At 40.2% G+C, this 16,254-nt stretch overlaps 1 protein-coding gene and 1 long non-coding RNA gene across 4 annotated transcripts; both read left to right on the top strand.

The window, feature by feature from the left end:
* Positions 1 to 3,847: 3,847 nt before the first annotated feature.
* On the top strand, positions 3,848 to 12,391 carry LOC116321372 (serine hydrolase-like protein). Of its 3 annotated transcripts, XM_031741202.2 has the most exons (12): positions 3,848 to 3,971; positions 4,141 to 4,284; positions 6,154 to 6,267; positions 6,386 to 6,427; positions 7,396 to 7,415; positions 7,523 to 7,597; positions 7,732 to 7,841; positions 8,197 to 8,276; positions 8,371 to 8,405; positions 8,510 to 8,586; positions 8,733 to 8,817; positions 12,067 to 12,391. In XM_031741202.2, the coding sequence occupies exons 1-12, from the start codon at positions 3,950 to 3,952 to the stop codon at positions 12,184 to 12,186; spliced, it is 924 nt and encodes a 307-aa protein (XP_031597062.1). In that variant the 5' UTR covers positions 3,848 to 3,949; the 3' UTR covers positions 12,187 to 12,391. The 3 variants fall into 3 exon arrangements, with proteins under 3 accessions (XP_031597062.1, XP_039469865.1, XP_039469866.1); XM_039613931.1 differs by lacking the exon at positions 8,371 to 8,405 and having other exon boundaries at positions 8,466 to 8,586; XM_039613932.1 differs by lacking the exons at positions 8,371 to 8,405; positions 12,067 to 12,391 and adding an exon at positions 10,273 to 10,423 and having other exon boundaries at positions 8,466 to 8,586.
* An 888-nt stretch (positions 12,392 to 13,279) lies between these two features.
* LOC120440740 lies at positions 13,280 to 15,353 on the top strand. The gene is made up of 2 exons (XR_005613487.1): positions 13,280 to 13,954; positions 14,273 to 15,353. It is a non-coding gene; the product is annotated as an uncharacterized LOC120440740 (long non-coding RNA).
* The last annotated feature ends 901 nt before the right edge of the window (positions 15,354 to 16,254 follow it).

Raw genomic sequence — 16,254 nt, 5'->3', positions numbered from 1 at the left:
CCAGGGTGTTCTGGATGTGGTGTTCAGAGCTGCCCACCAGCGGGTTGAGGATCGAAGCCAGAAACTTGGAGATGTTATAGGTGACCGAGTTGATCATGCAGACAATTGGTCTTAAAGGTGCACCCTGCTTATGTATTTTCGGTAAACCATACAGACTTGGGTTTCTCCCACAAAACGCTACGTCCAGATGAACAGATTCAACTTTTGGAGATTTACTTTCCTGGATGATTGAGAATGCATCAAGACGATAAATAAGGATTATTTTGAACTGTGAATTATTTGAGGATATTAATAAGGCTTATTGAAATATATCGATGATTACTGTCTCAGACTAACAAAAATCACTATCAATAGTATCAAAATCACTTCCTGCTACAAAAGCAGGCAGTGTGTTCAGCCAGTGGTGGCTTCATTTTATGTCAGAATATCATTAAATCAGCTTAAAACAAAGACTACCTTTTAAGGAAGATGAAAGCTGCAGAGATGCATCTAACATGCAGCATCTACATGCGTACATCTGTAGGCTGCTTCTGCCTACAACCTCTGAAGCTGTCTTACTAATCTGCACCTAATGTTATATTTCCTGTGTTTCTTTTTTCCAAAGCATGGTCCAGAGAAGTAGGATAGATGTTTTTTACCCCCCAATTTTCTTTCTATGTCAAATATGAATAACTACTTTCAATTTCCCCACACCTTCTAAAATAAATTGAATTTAAAGAACACTGAATTCCTTTTATGCAATCTCAGACACGTCCATCTTCCTTTTTCCATCTTCCCAGGTGTGAAAATCCGCCCGTACTCTGTCACGCCAAAGTGCAGACTCGGTAATGAATGACTGCAGCGTCGTCTCTGAAGCCTGTCGTTTGCTGGAAACATCTCACATCACCAACTAACGTATCCATTTCCAGTTTTTTGTGTGAGGCTCTTTTCACTCGGGCTTAGGAGGCTTATCACATCACTGCCTGTAAATTACTCGCTGTCTGCTTTGGACGTTGCACCACATCCTGATGTGATGGTTTCTCATCAGTCTGTCAGAAGCCTTTGATGCAGTTGATACCTCCTTATTTTTATCCAGATTATCTTGTGCTATCAGAGCAGATGCAGCACTGCAATATGTTCATGTGTAAAAGAAGCAAATGTTGGTCTGAAGAATCGCCGCTGTGTTTTTAATTTGAAACGATTATCCAGTGTGAACTCTGCTGTTTGAAGTGGATGCAGTCTTCATTTACAGCAACAGAGTCGTGCAGAAACATTGAATCGAGGATGGAAACAGGACGAAGTTGCCGTAGAAACATGATGTGACTGATAATGCAATTCTGTAGTGTTACAGAGGAGGAATAATCCAGAATAATGTCAAACAATAGTGATGATAAATTATCAAATTTGTGCCACATTTTTCAGAACAAGGCTACAAAGTGCAATCGAGTAAGAGAAACAACGTGCCAAAAACAGGAAACTAGATTTCAAATAAGACTTCCATCAATAATTAGATGAAGGAAGGAAAAGCTTCTGTTGTGAAGCAATTAAAGAATAACTTAAAAATGCTTTTATAAAAGAGGAAACTATTCCAGCTGTTTTAATGTTCACAGAGAAATCTGACAGCATGATCAGCTTTAATACAACAAAACTAACCTGCAAAAAATCTGTAACCTGTTAGAAGCTGGGATTAATCTCTAAATTTTTGTCTTCATTAAGCCTTTACTCTGCGTCATCCCATTGAAATAATAAATATGTAATATATATATATATATATGTATATATATATATAGAGAGAGAGAGAGAGAGAGAATATCATCTTTGTTGAGCCTGAAATTTCAAACTTATTTATGAATTTAAAGTTAGAATTTAAAAAAGAAACGGAAGAAGAGAAGTTGCAGAAACATGTGTTTGCATGTTTGTGTGAATATGTCTGCAAAAAAGCAACTGCATGTCAGGTTTAGTGATGGAGGACCCCACATGCAGACTCATAGGCTGGTGTCAAATGTTATTGATGGAAACCTGGCCCATGAGAAATCACAGGAACTCTAGACAGACACACAGAGAGCTATGAAACGAGACGACGGGAGCAGTAACAGTACAGGAACAGGATGATACGACAAAAAACTAAAGGGAAATAAGGGCTATAAACACATACAAGGTAATTAGGTAGATGGGAAACACCAGGAAACACAGCTGGAACTAATCGGGAAAACTTGGAATGGGAATCAAAATTAAATACAATGTACATGTGATAGCAGAGTATCAAAAATCAACAGGATGTCAGGTTTGCCGTGTGGCAGTAAGAGTAGGACCCAACTGTAGGACGTGGAGACAAGAGATTAACTAAAAGAGGCAGTTTTATTGTTGTTACTTAGAAACACAGAAATACAAAAAACCAAAAAGTCAAGTAAGGTAGAAACTACTTCTGAGATTTCTTTGATCTCTTTGATTTTTTTTTACAGTTTTTTGCAATATTGCTCAGACATCCACTCCTAGGAAAATTGTGGTGTTGTGTTAATAAACACTCGCTTGGTCACACTTGCCGATGATCAGTTAATCAGCTACATTTGATTATTAATGCCTGGCTACTGCTTCCCCTTTAAAATCCCATAGAAGCATTGACCACATTATTTTTATTATGGCACAATACATAAAAACTTGAAATTCATAGTGGCTGTATTTTCATTTTCCAAGGACTGCAAATGGGACGGAGTGAAAGCGACGCCGGTTCATTAAATCCAGTCGTATTCATGTCTGATTGTGCTCGAATGGTTCATTTGTGTAAACGATGCTGAGTAAATGATTTGTTGCTATGATAAGTATGGTGGGTTTTAAAACAGTTGTTAATATTTAAAAGTTAATACACTGATGTTTAAATATTTAATCTCTCTTTTTTTAAGTAATGCTCGTCTAAGAAAACAAAGTCAGTGACTGTTACTGAACACACAAAACAACCTTGAATACGAAATTTCTATTCTTGTCGTCAGGCCAGAGTGAGAGCTAAAAAAAAGAAATCTAGAAAAAAATATGTTTGCACTTAGAGGCTCAGAATAACGACTCGGCGGTGTCGTTTTATTGCACTCGTTCCCCAAATTCAGCTGCAGCTCCACTAAATTTGATGCTATTAAGAGACAAAACCATTTTAGGTAGCAGACACCCTTTTTGCTGAACGTTTCACACTCAGCAGACTGTGAGAAATGGTGATAGGGAGCGGTGTCATAACAGCTGGAAATGGTTAAGAGATGTGTTAAGTTAATTTTTCATGTCCACAATGTGATGGCAGAGACTTTATACTGATTTTGGAGGATTCAGTGGCCTCTAATATATTGTTTATTTATTTTGTTTGGTAAAGATGCTTTTTAACGCTCATATATGTTAAAAAAAAAAAGCATTTTTAAGATATGGGAGTCTGTCACTAGGACTGAGTCACATTTTTAGAGCCGCTAAAGGACCTGCAGTTTTTGGCCCTGCAGCCTGTGATGCACATGTGATCTTTCACTTGACACTCCGGACACCAAACAGGCTGTTTACTTTAAATGAGTCTGTAAGACAAAACAGGCCACTGGCCAGATTTATTCCTGTGTTTACGACTTAATTGTTTCTAGCTTCCTAAACTTCTGATGGCTTCACCTTATCTGACCTCACAGTGGAACAAACAGAAGGTGCTCTCGGCTGATAGGTCACACTGTCCTTGTAGAGGGCACTCCGGCAGGCCTCACTGATGGGAACAAAAGTAGCATGCTTTTACCCACTGTGTGTAAAGGTGAAACACACCCCTGCGGTGTATGATTGGCCATAGCTGCAGCATGTCATTCTGAACATCCAATAAAATCGCTGGCCAAAGGTCAGGAACTTCCTGCTTTTTTTTAAAAAAAAATGGAAGCTTTAGAGTTTGTGTGATTTGTTTACTTTACTGAACTTTGCACATTTGTTTCCCTGAGACAAAAACTGAACATCGTCCAACACTGAAATGTCATCAGTGAAACAAGAAGGTAGTATATCTGCACAAAAAAACGAGACCAGATGGTGGTTTGTTTGGGGTTTTTTTATCACTTTCAGCCCTCATTGCTGTTGTGAAATCCTTTGACTGATCATCAAATGTCTGACAGATTGTTGTGTTTGTACTGGCGACTGACTGAAGCTGTGCTGTGTTGTCTCTAGTTTCAGAGCTCTCTATACCGGTCCCATGGGGAGAGATCAGAGGCAAAGCCTGGGGTCCTGAACACGGCCACCCGGTGCTGTGCCTGCATGGCTGGGCAGATAACTGCGGTTCATTCAACACGCTCATTCCCTTCTTACCTAAAGGTAATTCACCACAGACAGGACAAGGGTGAGAAAAACTGTCACCTGTGGGCTGTTGTAGCTGTGGGTAAGTGGCTGTCAGCTCTGTGTGACTCATTATCTTCTGTGCCTTATTGCCCCCTACTCTGTACTCCCAGTACACCAAGGCAAGTGCAACATCACAACAGTAATCCTGACCTCGGACATTATATAAACAATCAAGTGGCAATCATCAGTTATTAATTAAATGCCTCTAGCGGAGGGGGGTTTAAACTATCCACCAGTGTTTTATATCTGCTGCTAAATCATAATAACTTTAGTTTTGTAGGCTTGTGGTCATAAACCACAAACATTATTAAATGATAACGGTCACAATGCCGGGAAGAGGTCAGGGGATGTTAAGCCACTTTATTTAAAACCACAAGTGAAAATCCAAAAGCAGAACATCAGTCAAAAACTGCCAGGAAGGGCATTTTACACCAGGGGGTACATACAGCTCGCCTTATCTTAACTGGGCCAAGCCAGTGAAACTCCCCTTGCTATCACTGTAAATATGTTTAACTAAACATTTAATGCCATTAGATATAAGAGAAAAAAAGTGCAGTTACAATAATACACATCGTTTTTTTTGTATGATTAAAAAAAAAAGGTGTAAAATGAAAATGTGTAAATAAATGACAGAAAACGTTCTGGTAGCTCAGTCAAAACTCTCTCCTACAATTGCATTAATTCACTGCAAATGCAGTTCATTCAGTCTCTGTCACTCCATGCATGTCCAGCAGGTTCCTGCTGACCCATCAACAGCTCAGGTTTGGATTTGGTTATTTTTCATCCCTTTTTATAGAATTTCTCTCTGCTTTAAACGTCTCCAAAGCTTTAAACAGAAACAAACCGAACATGCAGGATACTTAACACGGCTCAATAACATCATCAGGGATTTACCTGAAACTGGAAACTGCTGACAGAAAATGTATTTTATGACTTGCATTGCTTTTTTATTGGACTAGCATATTTAATATTCAGCTAAAACAAAACCCAATCCAAACGCTTGTCAGGTTTAGGGTTAAGAAGTTAATAGCCATTATCGAGCTGCTTCAGTCTGAACCAAACAGGCAGATGAACACTGCTGTGACCGTCTCCACTCCAGATATGTTTTTTTAATGCTTGTGTTTATTTTATTGCTTTTTATTTGTGTTATTTTATTTTATAACATTTATTTCAATTTGTTAAGTATTTAAAAAATTTCATTTTAACATTTTTATATTTAGAATTTTTTTTTCAGTTTCATTTGTTTCATTTTATTTTTTTCAGTTTTTTATTATTTACTTAATATTTATGATTTATTAAATATTTAAACATTTTAAATATTATTGATGCTGCCGGTCTGTTGTGGTGAGGAGAAAGCTGAGAGTAAAAGCGTAAAAGTTCTCATTTTACCGGTCGCCGCTCTCGCCTATGGTCACGAGCTGTGGGTAGTGACCAAAAGAACGAGATCGCAGATACAAGCGGCAGAAATAAGCTTCCTCCGAAGGGTGGCTGGCCTCTCCCTTAGATACAGGTCAAGCAATTTGGCCATCCAGGAGGGGTTCAGAGTAGAGCCGCTGCTCCTCCACATCGAAAGGAGCCAGTTGAGGTGTTTGGGCAGATGACAAGGATGCCTCCTGGGTGCCCTACTGGTCGTGGTGTTCCAGGCATGTCCCACCGGGAGGAGGCCCCGGGGCGGACCCAGGACACGTTGATCTCTCAGGCGGCCTGGGAACACCTTTGCCTTCCCCCAGACAAGCTGGAGGAAGAGGCCAGGGATAGGGAGGTCTGAGCTTCTCTGCTTAGGCTGCTGCCCCCATGATCCAGCCCAGGATAAGCATTCTGTCTCTCTCTCTCTCTGCTTCTTAGAGTGCAGATACGTGGCAGTGGACATGCCAGGTCACGGTCTGTCATCTCACCGGCCTCCTGGAGTCTTCTATTCATTTCCTGAGTATGCAGCAGATGTACGTAGAGTTACTGAAAGTGAGTGGAACCTGTTCGGCTCTCAGTAGCTGGGCTGCACTTTCAATCTCTTGGTTAAAACAGCGCTGTGGTCAGCTAGATTTCATCAGATGAGTTTTCTGTGTCATACCCCGTGCAGGTCTCAGCTGGACAAAGTTCTCCATCATGGGTCACAGCATGGGTGAGTCACAGGCATGAACACTAACACTGCGCTGTGTGTCGTCCATTTATTCTTCTGGAAAGTCTGAATTTAAAAGAACTTTTATAGAAATACACCGACTATCTAAACTCAGGTCTAACTGATTAAATGTGCTGCTGTGCTGTGTGTGGAGCCACCAAAGTGATGCTGCAACAATTAGTGATTTAATCAACTCATCAAAGGAAAAGAGAACTCCAAATCTTCTGGCAATTGATCTGTGCTTAAACCTAAACAAGTTGATCATGCCAAGCATATTTGTTTTATTTTTATGCATAATAGTGACAGTGCTCACATAAACTAGTGGGATCCTTTCCCACAATCCATCACTGCATACCCTAATGTTTCAGACATGCATACAGATATTGAAATAGTAGACAGAAGTATAATAAAATGATACTTTAAACATTTATAAATGGCTTTATCAATACTGTTTCCAATAAACAAAATAATGTGAACAATTTGCATATTTCTGCAAGTATCTAATCAGCCAATCACATGGCAGCGATTCAGAACATTTAGGCACATACACATGGTCAAGCCAATCTGCTAAAGTTCAAACTGACCATCAGAATGGAGAAGAAAGTTGATTTAAGTAAACACTAAAAGCCGAATGGGCTGGTCTATTTCAGAAACTGCTGATCTGCTTGCAATTCCCCACAAACCATCCCGGTGCTAGAAAGGTGTACCAAATAAAGTGGCTGGTGAGGGCTGTAATCTAGTAAAATTGATGCTGTAAAGTTTTTACTGGAAAAAAGAAAAAAACCTAGCTGCTGCAGTGCTCAGCTAATGGGAATCCTAATGAACTGCATCGCTTTTGCTTTTTTTCTGACATTTTGAGCAAAATAAACAAAGAAAGAGAAAAATACTTGTTTTCAGCCAGAGTCTGTTTTAAATTCTATGTGTCAGAAAAATGATGGTGTTAATTTGACGATGTGCTCACTCCCTTACAGGTGGCAACATCGCCGTCATGGTAAATTAAACGCATCACGTTCATCTAATCACAGCTTTTATGAAATATGTGTCATAAACTGCATTTTCAAGGTGATCACAGCAGGAACTTCACTGTGTTTCCTACAGTTCAGCGCATTGTATCCTGATATGGTGGATGGCATCATAGTGCTGGACGTTTTTGGATTTGTACCTACAGATCCGGTACTTTTCATAACTGCTGGAAAAAAACACCAACAATCTAATAGTTGGAAAGATGCAGAACTACTTTATTAAATTATCTTTATGAGCCACTCATGTCTGCGTTTCTGATTTTCTCACCTCTCATTTTTTTGCAGAAAGAAATCCCCCGAATCATGAGGCAGGGGATGGATGAGATGCTCAAGTATGAAAAAAAGGCAGAAGAGGAGAAGAAGAGGGTTTACACGTATGAGAAGGCGGTGGAGAGGTATCGCTTTATTTTATGGCCAATTCAAGTGGAGTAAGCCTTTTGTTTATGTGTTTGTGCTGAAGTGAAGTGAAGCTCTGCTGCTTTCTTCATACAACTGAACTGCTGGCAATCACCGTGGGTAATGTTGGCATCAAGTCTTGCCAGAGTGAACTGCATTTTGTTGTTAGTTTGTTTTCTAAAAAAAAAACAAAAAAGGGAAAAAGAAAGCACCTCTTGTTCTGCCGCATCAATTTAGTTTTGTTTCAAACAGAAGTCCTCGCTCTGTGGAATAATAATAAACTGCAGAGAGGGATATAACAGAAGAAAATAAAACTGACTCCCAGTTTTGGCTAAATTGTTTTGTTTCCTTCAGGCTGTTGGCTGCAAACCCGACTCTGTCTGAACGGTCTGTTCAAATGCTTTTAGAGCGAGGTCTGACTCGAGTTGAAGGAGGTATGTCTTTATCGCTTCTCCTCCTGTCAGCGAGGAATAATCTCACTTTGCTTTCTCTCATTTGCTGGCAGCTGAATGTGTTTCTCCTCATCAGGATTTGTGTTCTCCAGAGACCTCCGAGTTAATTTTGTGAGTCACTTTTAACCTCCCCAAACTTCACCACATCCCACTTTGTTTCTCCTCCAACAGAGGTTTGGCATTCAGTTCACATACGTTTGATGTGCTTTATGCAGAAAAACATAGAGCGGATCACTTTGGAGCAGAGCCTGGAGATGCAGTCGATGATTCAAGCTCCTGTTTTACTTATCCTGTAAGATTTTTAACACTAATCTGATATTACAGTATACGTTATTTTACAGGGTGCACATGTCCCTGTTTGCTGTTTAAATTATTTCTGCCCTTTAAAATAAAGCATGTCAAAAAAAACACATGTAACACCAATCTGTGTTTTTCTAGAGCTGACAAAGGTTTTGGTCCGGCATCTAGGGAATCGAGCCAGAAACTCACTTCGAAACTCCTCCAAGTCTATCAGGAAAGAAATGTGAGTTTAATTTTACGTGAGAGTAAATCACTCTCTAACATCTGTATGATTAAAAAAAATCTGAGTTTCATTTTAAAAGCCCTACAATAACACAGAGAAATGATCAAACCTCAACAATCAGGTGAGTCCCTGTGAGCAAAGACTTGGCAACAGTGGGAAGGACAAACTCCCTCTTAACAGGAAGAAACCTTGTGGGTGAGGGGAGGAGACAGGACACACTGTCTGGACACACTTACCTCCTGATGCATCATCAGTTATTGAATTTTCTGTGCAGCCTAATTAGCCGGAGCCAAATTAGATCAAATATTTAAAATGCTATTTATGTAGCACTTTTTTCAAAATCCACTACCAGTAAACTGTAGTAAAATGAGAAAATAAAACCGAAAGTCAGGAAAGGCTTTCCCATGAAAGTTTGTTTTAACCTCCTCAGATCTGAGCTATTGCTGAGGATCCACTTTTAATTTCTCCCATGAGTCAGACATGTTGAACAAAAAGTCATCCTCATTGTCCTCATACGGAAGCAGTTATTTAGTTATGCTGTAAAATAAACTAAAGCCACCATTATTTGATCAAGTGTAAATCATTTTACTGAGGAAAATGAAGCATGAAGTGCAGAAAAGCCAAACTTTAATGTCCCTGTATGAGGATTCAGGGTCTCAGGTAGTTAAAGGAAGTGATGGATGCCAACCTGATTTCCTCAGGCACATTGTTGCAGAGGCTAACTGCAAAAGACCTTTGCATGAGGATCTGTACTGATGTATAAATTAGTAAGACAGCGTTCCTGTGTGGAGTTTTCCTCTTCTCCTTGTGTCCCTGTGGGTTCGGTCCAGCTACTTCAGCTTTCTCCCACAGTCCAAGGACGTGCAGTTAGTGGGATTAGGTTAACTGGTGATTCTAAATTGCCCATAGGTGTAAAGGTTGTCTGTGTGTTAGACCTATGGCAGATCGATGACCTGTGCAAGGTCTACTATGCTTCTTGCCCTGTGGCAGCTGGGATAGAGTCCAGCTCCTCCACGACCTCAATTGGTAAAGCAGAAGAAACTGGATGGATAGTTAAGACCCTTTTTTTTTTGTTGTTGTTGTTGCATTTGTAAAATTAGAGAACTAACAAAATGAAAACTATGTATTTTTCTCACTAAGGAAACAGAACAACTGTGAAGTGGAAGTAAAAAATAAATAAATAAATCTCTTTAGGTTTGAGCAAATAAATCAAAATAAAGAAGCCTAGTTTGGTGATAAATAAAACATTTATAAGCCTAATGGCTTTACAAGTGGTTAAAAAAAGGTCCGCACACGCAGTCAAATATGCCCACGCACTGTAAAATTTGACTTTGATTTCTCTTATTAGGATAAGAGATTCATGTTTATGCCTCCATACTAATCACCACTACTGAGATTCAGCAAAATTAAGAGGACACTATTCACAGGAATCTAGTTTTTTTTTTTTTTTATCAGAGCCACAGGAAGCCACCAGGGATGGGCAGAAGAAACGCGTGTGGCTCCTGAGCTGCTGGACCAAGACGCCCGACCACAAAGCGAGACCGCAAAGGACCTTAAAATAAAATAAAACCTAGAAACATCAAAATACATAAAAACATGGAGGGAGTATTTATTTCAGATGCAAACATCAAAATGTCAGGGTGCAACAAATGATCCTTGTGTCATATTTACAAATGTTTTTGTTGCTTTTATTGTTATGTTAGAAAAAAATAAGAAACTGAGTGTAACTGATATGAAGCGCTGGGTCCTGCAGACAAACGGTTTGATTAAAAATGACAGCAGGCTGATCTGTACGAGAAACAATCATTTTCTGCTTTCAAAGAGCAGATGCTCTATCGCTGTAATTGGAATCCAGCTAATTGGATCGCATATCAGCTAATAGTAAGTAACCCAATTAATATTCATTAAATGATTATTTATGAGGCGTTAACTATCCACATAAAGCCAATTGATTATTTCTTAACAGGATCCGTGACACACCCTGCATGTTAATTCATGCATTAAGTCGCGTTAGTTAGAAATGTTTTACAACGTTATTAAAAAGTGTACACGTGGATCTGACCTGCTGAAATCCCAAAACAGAGAATCTGCAGCAGTCAGATGCCTCCAATCATGACTGAATCTATATTATAGTTTTAAAATACAACATGTGCAGGATTTATAAAGATTAGCAGCAATAAAAACACAGAAGGGTCCCATCAAAGCATTAAACAAATACAAATGACAGCCTGTGAAAGCTGCACGCTTTTTATTGTATTTAACTAAAACTGGATTAAAAAAACACTTAGTTCACTATTATAACCTTGGTCAGCAGCCATCTTCAAATGCAACTGCGGACTTGGAGTCGAGCAAAAAAGAAAGATTTTAATAGCTTGAAGAAATAATCATGTTGTATGTGACTTTATTATAATCTCACATCATTATTTAGGTCCACTCTTCTTCATAATGTCCATCAGCATACATTTGTCTATGCTGAGCTCTCTGAAGTTTGTGGTTTGGACTTTGACAGGAGCATTGCTACACCTTGAATTTTCTTGTTTTTTAGTCATTCTGCTGTGCTCGGGATCATTGTCCTATTGCATAATTCAATCTGGGCCAAGCCGAGCTATTGGCTCCAGAATACTTTGGCATACGAGATTTCCAGGCTCACTCAATGGCAGGCGCTGTTGCTGCAAAACAAGCCCAATAATCAACCCTCCATCACTATGTTTGACAGCTTGCATGAGGTGTATGTGCTGAATGTGACACTTTGCATTGTGGCCACACATCTCCACTTTGGTGGAGACTTCTGTTGCCAAACAATCCATATTTGTTCAGTCTTTCTCTAAATGTATTGTCATGAATGTTCACCGTAACATGCTAACTGAGCCCTGTAGCTGTAGCTCTGGGGTTTTGCAGTTTCTCTGAGAATTGCATGGTATGATCTTTGAAAGTGAATTTTCTGGGGCATCCACTCCTGGGAAGATTGTGGGTTTGTGTTAACACACACCTGAATGTTCCCGACCAGCAAACTGCCAAATGCTGTGCTTTCAAAGAGGAGATCAAACTTGCTGGTTATCGGTTGATCAACTACATTTGATTATTGGTACCTGGCTGCGTCATATCCTCTTAATTCCTGTGGAAGCTGTAAGGGTGTAGTGTTTTACCGACCTGCACAGAGTTCGGTGAAAACTTTCTTTTTCACAGTTCAACACTGTTGTCTTTTACTAGTAAATCCTCTTACCCTGTTTGTCTGTCTGTCTCTCTCAGGACACTGTGGTGAGAGTACCTGGCAGTCATCACGTCCATCTTGATAATCCTGAAGTCGTCGCTCCATTTATTTGTGACTTCCTGCAGACCAAAGTGCTCTCACAGCAGGTGAAAGCCTAGTGGACAAAATGTAACCATCACGCACTCACATTCTCCATGTGAAGTTTCACACTTCAAAAGTCTCAGTGCACGTCTCTCTTAGAGCTCGCATTACCATAAAATTGTTCCAGTAATTTGTTCTGTTCTGTACAAACCCAACTGGAGAGTCATTTGGAATAATAATACTGAATAATAATAAAAAAAAAGCATGATTTATGAAACTAAACTTTTCAATCTTTTACAATTTTTGTAGAAATGGTGCATCTCATTCATTTTAGCTCATTAGTTATATAAAGGACCAGGACAAAAATGTTTCTCTCTGTGTCGCTGTAAAGAAGCACTCCTGAAATGTTTCCATTCATTAATCCATCCATTTACAAGACAGATGAAGAACAGCCTGCGATGTCTTCAGAAAAATAACAGCAATTTCAGCAAAATATATCAGTTTTCTCTCATTCAGCCCGTCAACTGTCATTACAAAGAAAAGATGCAGCTCGGCTCTTTGGCTTAACCACCTTAAGTTTGGAGTGGAACTCAGCCTGTGACTAATGCCATTGTCTGCAAGAAGGCTCTAAATCTGATGGTGATTCAGACCTAACCCTCTCATGATGTGACCCATTATTCCTGCAACATAACTCTTCCTGGTGCAGTGAAAAATCCAAAGAGGATGCCCTCCTCCTCTGTGATTGTCGCACTTTACAAAGCCATGCAGTGGCTAGGCTGGACTGGATCCTAAAATGTGCCAGTACAGGTGACACCAATGCTTTGTAAAGTCATGTAACACCTCCTCATGTCAACCTTTTTTTGACTGTGATTAGTTGTTGTCATATAAAGGCATCTTCTGATTTAATTTTCTGTTTCATGTAAATACTTCGGCAGTAGTTTGTTCTGTTGTCATATTGCTTCTGTCAGGCACTGAAGGCCATCTCCAACTTGATGAGCATCAGCCGACTGTGAAAACATGGGGCCGGGAACAAAAAGCCATTTAGACATTTTAACATATTGCCATGCATTGTGGTTTTGTGGCAGTCTGCTTGAGTTTTCAGTGCAGTCGCATGTGTGTAAAAAGCCCTGAACTGAATAAAAATCCTCTGCGTGTAACTTATGCATCTGTTTAACTGCTGCTTTTCATGAATCTGGTAGCGGCGCTGAGTGATGCTAAAAATGGCAGTCATTAAAAAAGATGACATCCTCTGACTACTTCTGGATATGTAGGCCACCCTCCTCCCTCTGCTCAGATTTTTGACTTTAAAAAAATAAAAAAAAATAAAAAAAAATAAAATCTGACTGTCTTAAACACTGCAGCTGCTGTCAGTCAGAGCAGATATGAAAGGAGTCCCTCACACAGAGATGGCTCCCTCTCTCTCAATGTCACATAAACTGTGTGATGGCCTTGGTGTTAAATGGAGTGGAATTGATTTTACGCAGCGCGTAGCAAGGCAGCGAGCATCCACAGACATCTGAAGGGCTTGTCCCCCTCCACCACCACCAGCAACCCCCCCCACACCTACCCACCCTCCTCAAAAATGATTATAGTTATATAAGTTTCCCTCCCACTCCCGCCGTCGTCATGGCAACCCCCACCCCTCCTTTTTGAACGTCAGAGCCAGGAGCTGGAGGATGAAGCCGCATGCAGCTTCAGCATCTCGTGCCTCTCAGAGAGCACCTGTGATTATTTTGCAGAGGAGGAGCAGCTGCTGCAGCGACGGAGATCATCTAATGAGAGGTTCGGACTCTGGGCTGCTCTTCGTCGCTTAAAAAATCGCCACCGATCGAGCAGCGTCCGCAGGTAAAAGCGCGGTGCCTCTATTTACTCCCGTGCGCTATTTTTAGAAATAACACCTGTGCCAGCTAATGATTGTGAAACTGAGAGGAGTAATGATGGAAAGCCCCGCTGCCTGTTTAGTCGCTGTAGTGTTTTTTTTCTGTCATGAGAAAGGAGCGGGAAGGCTTTCGCGGAGATGCAGTTAGCGGTGCGTATTTGGAAGGTTTAAACAACTCTGCTCATCCACCCTTTCCCACGATCTCGTCTCTTTTGCTTCTCTCCCTGTCCTCTCCTCCTCACCCTCCTTCTCCTCCACCCTTCCCATTCTTTTTGCCCTGACAGCCGGTATGTCGTGGTTGTTCTTGGACTGGTTCGTCCCACTCTACTTGCTGGTGTCGGTGTTGGTGCTGGCAGGCTTCGGAGCGTGCCTGTACTTCTTAGAGCCCGGGTTGCAGGATGCCCACAAGTGGAGCAACAAAACAGTCCGGCATCACCCGCTGGTGGCCAGTGTGAACTGCAGAGATGACGATAGCAATGCCCTGATATGATCAAGAGGGCGAGGCGAAGCGGGAGGGCGGCTGACCATCTGGACAGGGGTGCTGCCGCCGGGACACCCGTGGGATGGGAGCCAACACCCAAACGACCGTGGAAGAAAAATGGGAGAGAAAGGAGGGGGAGATTATCTGTTGTGTCTGATAATGCAAACCTTGTTCTATATCATTCCAACTTTTCTCTGATCTCTGCTGATTTTCGTTGTAGAGGTGAGAGAAAAGTAAAGCAGAGACGTTTTTAACATTCTTAAAAATAAAAATAAAAAAAGAAGAAGAAAAATTAAAAAGCCAAATGCACAATGCAGAGAAGACTGTATCCAGATAGAGATTGTGGGGTGATTGGAGGAAGTGTTGCCCTTTAGAAATGTGTTTGTAAATTTCACGCCATCCTATACTTGTGCCAAGTTTTACACGCATTTTGTAATTTTGACAATCACTTTGCATATCTCATAAAGTTTACTTACATTGTGCATTTAATTAGCTGAAGTGAGCGACATAAGTGCAATGACTTTGCTGCCAGCGGGGAGGGTTTTTAATCCTCTCTCTGATGTCGGCGTGGCAGCTGCTCAGACGCATGTGGATTGTTTAGTGCCGCTGTGCCAAAACGGTGTGTTATTAGTGACTTACTTTAAACTGTTATGTACCCAATAAATGCAACTGATTCATTTAAGGTGCCAAGATTATCCTAGATGGACCAAGACGACTGACAAATAGCCTAGTATTTGGTAAAGTGTATTTTTTATTTTTTTGCTTTCTTTGTTTTCATTGTTTTTACTTGACAGCATGGTGAGAAACTGTGGGTGTGTAACGACCCTCTTTTAAGAATCATATGCTTCCTTTGTTCATACAAAAATAAAACTGCTCAGTCCTCGCTTCTTTGTATTTGCTGTTTCTATGCATGAATATCCACCCTAAATATATAGTCTAAAGATTTATGTGCTTCTAAATAATTCATGTATATATATATTGTAATATTTTAGCTTGTACTCCAGCAGCTGGGCTTGCTTAATATTTCCCATTAAGGATTTACATTAAGCTTACATTAAAGTAGTCACTTGATATCCTTTTATCTATAAACTGTCAGCAGCTCCGTCAAAATTTCTCAAATTGTTTTAAGTTACCTGACTTTTTAAGCCCTGACAAGATAAAATATTCACAAAAGCAAAGGGCTTTGGATTTTCTGCCCTCCTTAGTCATCTCAACCTGGCTCTTTTGTAGGTTGAACCCCTGGTTTGGAAAGCCTTTGAAGTCAAATAATATGACAGCCCAGAGCAGTAAAATACTCTTTATGCTTTGATTCAGCAATATCAAAACTATGATATCATCTGAGCTTCAGTCAAAGATTGAAATGCATGTTTTCTGTATTTTTGTAAGTAAATTTGTACTTTCAATGCAGGACTTTCATTTACAGTGCAGTCTTTCTATATATATACCTTCAGCTTTAAAACAAAAACAAAAAAAAAGCTTACAATACTACACCTACACTTTTGAAAAGCCCTTTAAACTCTGCTCAGAGTAGATGCTTCGAGTTTGAAGGTCACTCACTCATGGAGTGCGTAGAGTCTGTAAAGAAGAGGCTTTTTCATTTAAGACAGTTCGAGGATAAAACTAGCTCTGCAACAGTTTGAAATCATGCTTAGATATTCATATTTTCTCTTGTAATGCAGAAAAAACAAACTCTGACAGTGTAGTTGTCAGCAGAGTCAGAGGAGGTGCATTCACATTATAATGTGAATGCATTTGTAGGTGTGGGGTTGTTTGTCTATAGTACCT

This window comes from Oreochromis aureus, linkage group 6 (genome assembly GCF_013358895.1).
Source record: "Oreochromis aureus strain Israel breed Guangdong linkage group 6, ZZ_aureus, whole genome shotgun sequence".
Taxonomy (NCBI): domain Eukaryota; kingdom Metazoa; phylum Chordata; class Actinopteri; order Cichliformes; family Cichlidae; genus Oreochromis; species Oreochromis aureus.
This window is presented reverse-complemented; position numbering and strand designations above follow the sequence as displayed.

Bases quoted from the DNA above. Each gene is read 5' to 3' on its own strand.
- LOC116321372 (XM_039613931.1), top strand. From the start codon at position 3,950: ATGTCATCAGTGAAACAAGAAG. The intron at 8,587-8,732 runs GTAAGATTTTTA...GTGTTTTTCTAG, and splicing joins GCTCCTGTTTTACTTATCCT to AGCTGACAAAGGTTTTGGTC. The intron at 8,818-12,066 runs GTGAGTTTAATT...TGTCTCTCTCAG, and splicing joins AAGTCTATCAGGAAAGAAAT to GACACTGTGGTGAGAGTACC.